At 45.9% G+C, this 3,780-nt stretch overlaps 1 protein-coding gene across 1 annotated transcript; it reads right to left on the reverse strand.

Moving 5' to 3' along the window:
* Positions 1–871: 871 nt before the first annotated feature.
* On the reverse strand, positions 872–2,134 carry LOC138880104 (uncharacterized). Its single transcript, XM_070159765.1, has one exon. The coding sequence runs from the start codon at positions 2,132–2,134 to the stop codon at positions 872–874; it is 1,263 nt and encodes a 420-aa protein (XP_070015866.1).
* Between the last annotated feature and the right edge of the window lie 1,646 nt (positions 2,135–3,780).

Raw genomic sequence — 3,780 nt, forward strand, 5'->3', positions numbered from 1 at the left:
ATTGCTTTGACCGAAGTTGGTAGAGGCAGCTTTGCTATTACATCAACCTTTGCTCGATCTACTTCTATTCCCTTGCTTGACACACGGTGCCCCAAGACTATGCCTTCTTGTACCATGAAATGGCACTTCTCCCAGTTCAGCACCAGATTAGTCTCGATGCACCGTTTCAGCACACGCATCAAATTCACCAGGCACTCATCAAATGAACTCCCCACCACTGAGAAGTCATCCATGAACACCTCCATTATATCCCCAACCATGTCAGTGAATATGGCCATCATGCACCGTTGGAATGTGGCGGGTGTATTGCATAGGCCAAAGGGCATCCTCCTAAAGTCATAAATGCCATAAGGGCATGTGAAGGAGGTCTTCTCTCGGTCCTCAGGTGAAATGAAAATCTGATTGTACCCTGAGTACCCATCTAGAAAACAAAAGTGTGACCTCCCTGCCAATCTATCCGGCATTTGATCGATGAAAGGAAGTGGGAAGTGGTCTTTCCGGGTGGCTAGATTCAACTTTCGATAATCCATGCAAATTCTCCAGCCTGTGACGGTTCTCGTTGAGATTAGTTCATTGTTGTCATTCTTCACAACCATCATGCCACTCTTCTTAGGCACACATTGAACTGGGCTAACCCAGCTTCTGTCAGAGATTGGGAAAATGATTCCCGCATCTAACCACTTTATCACCTCCTTCTTCACCACTTCCTTCATATTTGGGTTCAGCCTCCTCTGATGTTCCCTGGAAGGTTTGTGCCCTCTTCCAGCAGAATCTTATGCATGCAGTAAGCGGGGCTGATCCCCTTGATATCTACCATGGTCCACCCAATGGCAGTTTTGCACTCCTTCAATACCTGTAGAAGCTGTTGGACCTACACATCTAACAAACCAGATGGGATAATAACAAGTAGAGTGGAGTCGGGTCCCAGAAATTCATACCTGAGGTGGGTTGGCAGTGGCTTTAGTTCCAGCTTCGGTGGTTCTTCAATGGATGGCTTAGCTGGAGGAGTTTCTCTCTTTCCTAAGTGTAGGGGCTCGAACTCTAGTTCTCTATCCCAGAACCCTCTACCTTCCAATGGCAACACCCATTCTGCCAAGTCATCACCGTTCACTTCCTCCAAATTCGTCAAACATGCAGCGAGGGGATCCTCAATCGTCAACACTTCATCATCAGACTGTACGATTACATCCACGGCATCAATAAGAGAGCAATTTGCAAACTCACTTGGGCGCCTCATAGATTTCTGCACATTGAATATGATCTCTTCGTCATTGAGCCTCATCTTAAGCTCCTCGGTCTCACAATCAATAAGAGTTCTCCCTGTGGCCAAGAAATGTCTTCCTAAGATGATAGGAATTTCTTCATCCACCTTGCAATCCAATATTACAAAATCTGCAGGGAACACGGATTTCCCCACTTGAATAAGTACATCATCCAGGATCCCAAATGGACGTTTCATAGTCGTGTCAGCCAGCTGCAGCAACATAGAGGTGGGTTTAGCTCTCCCAATGCCCAACCTCTTGTAAATGACCAGGGGCATAAGATTAATGTTGGCCCCTAAATCACAGAGTGCTTTCGCAAAAGCAAAGTTTCCAATTGTATATGGAATAGTAAAACTCCCTGGATCAGAGAGCTTTTCAGCAATAGGTCTAGTTACCACTGCACTGCACGTCTGAGTAAGTGTCACCGTAGCCAAGTCTTGGAAATCAAATTTCCGGGCCATTAAGTCTTTCATCATTTTTGCGTATCCAGGCATCTCCTTTAAGGCTTCAATCAATGGAATATTTACCTGAATTTGCTTGAGCATATCAAAGAACTTTTTGTACTGCTCCTCCTTTTGATGCTTGGCTAACCTCTGTGGAAATTGTGGAGGAGGGCTTTTCCTCCCAATCACTTGGGACTTTTCTTTCTCGGCTACTATCTCCACTACCGGCTCTTCAACTGCTTCAGCAACTTTCTCGGTCTTCTGCGGAGAATTCTTTTCTTCCTGAGCAGGTTGGACTGTCACATCTGTCAACCTTGTGTATTCATCCAGCTCAATGGGTACCTGAATGAGTGTCTCAACCTGTATATTGTCACGAGCTCTCTCTTGCTCTTCGTCGAGATCCCTGCCGTTACGGAGACTCACCGCCATCAGCTACTTCGGGCCCTGATCTTTAGGATTGATTTGGGTATCTGCAGGTAGCGTCCCTTGAGGACGATTGTTCAAAGACATTGAAATTTTGCCCACTTGCACTTCAATATTTTTGATAGCTACGTCATGTGCATCTACTCTCTCGTTTATCTTCGCAGTGGACCCAATAACCTGCTGCATCATTACTTCTAGTCTAGCAAACCCATCGTCCTGTCTTCCACCATGCTGCTGTTGAGGAGGGTGGTACCCCTGCTGCTGATTGTTGTACCCCTGTGGTCTAGGATACGGTGCCATGTTATTAAGGGGTCTCATACCTCCCATGTTTCCGGCGTTATATTGTGGCTGAGGTGGTCTGTACTGCTGCTGAGTCTGCTGACCCCAGTTCTGATTTCCCTGTCTCTGACCCCCATAGTTAGCAACATAGTTCATATCTTCAGGGTGCTGCTGATGATGATCAAGCTCTGTATTCCAAGGATTACCAATTGGCTGACTAATGCAAGATGTGCACAGGCCCCCATTGGTAGTATCTACTATGTGTACCTGCTGCTTCTGCCCTGATTCCTCCACCTTTTTGGTGAGGATGCTCATTTGTGTCAGGAGAGTCGCCATATTTTTAGCCATAGTGTTTGAAGGATCAAGAGGCACGGAGTGCACCACTGGAGTGATGGGTGCATTCCTGGATGTTCATCCCGAATTCTGTGCCATTTTATCTAGTAAACTCTGACCTTCACTCCATGTCTTGCTCAGGAATGCCCCACCAGCTGAGGCATCCACAATATTCTTCAACCCATCTGACAGTCCCATATAAAATCGTTGTCCCAACATCTGTTCTGGAATACCATGATGTGGACACATAACCAACATTCCTTTGAACCTGCCCCATGTTTCATGCAGTGTCTCCATCGGTTTCTGCTTGAAGCTCACGATCTCATCAATTTGTTGGGCAGTTTTGTTGGGTGGATGAAACTTGTTATGAAACTGCTTGACTAACTCATCCCACGTTGCTATAGAATTTATGGGGAGTGAGTTTAGCCAAACCTGTGCAGCTCCTGTCACCGAGAATGGGAACAATAATAGCCTAATAGCCTCTAGAGTGACATTCAGATGCCTCTGGGTCTTGCAGATTGACAGGAAGTTCTTCAGGTGTTGCTGAGGATCTTCAAGTTGTGTCCCAGAGAAGAGTCCCTTATTTTGCAACAAGTGCAACATGTTATTTGTGATCTGGAACGACTCAAATTGTATTGCGGGCACAACTATGGCAGTAGCCAAATTGTCAGATATGGGTTGTGCCTAGTCATACAGTGCACCCTCGGGCACCAGGGGTGCCGCTTCTCTGACATTCAAGTTGACTTGCTCATGCCTGCCATTTCCGTTGGGGTCGATTGCGTCTCCCATGTCAGTTTCAAATTTGTCTGTTTGTTGAGGTGGTTGAAGTCTTCTGTTGGCACGGTTTAATGCCCTGAATATTTTCTCAGGGTCTGAGAGTCCTTCAAGTAGTTCTCCAGTCCTGGTAGAGTTTCTAGGCATACACCTGTGCAACCAAGTCAACAACCGTCAAAAGTTTCAATCAAAAATTGGGTGTAGAGAAACTGCCTACACTAAGAATTTTTGTATTTCTATCAATGGTAATTGATAATTCCGTTAAC

The sequence above is a fragment of the Nicotiana sylvestris genome, chromosome 10, assembly GCF_000393655.2.
Source record: "Nicotiana sylvestris chromosome 10, ASM39365v2, whole genome shotgun sequence".
NCBI classification, from domain to species: domain Eukaryota; kingdom Viridiplantae; phylum Streptophyta; class Magnoliopsida; order Solanales; family Solanaceae; genus Nicotiana; species Nicotiana sylvestris.

Coding starts and splice junctions, on each gene's coding strand:
- LOC138880104 (XM_070159765.1), bottom strand. CDS start 2,134: ATGGCGGTGAGTCTCCGTAACGGCAGGGATCTCGACGAAGAGCAAGAG.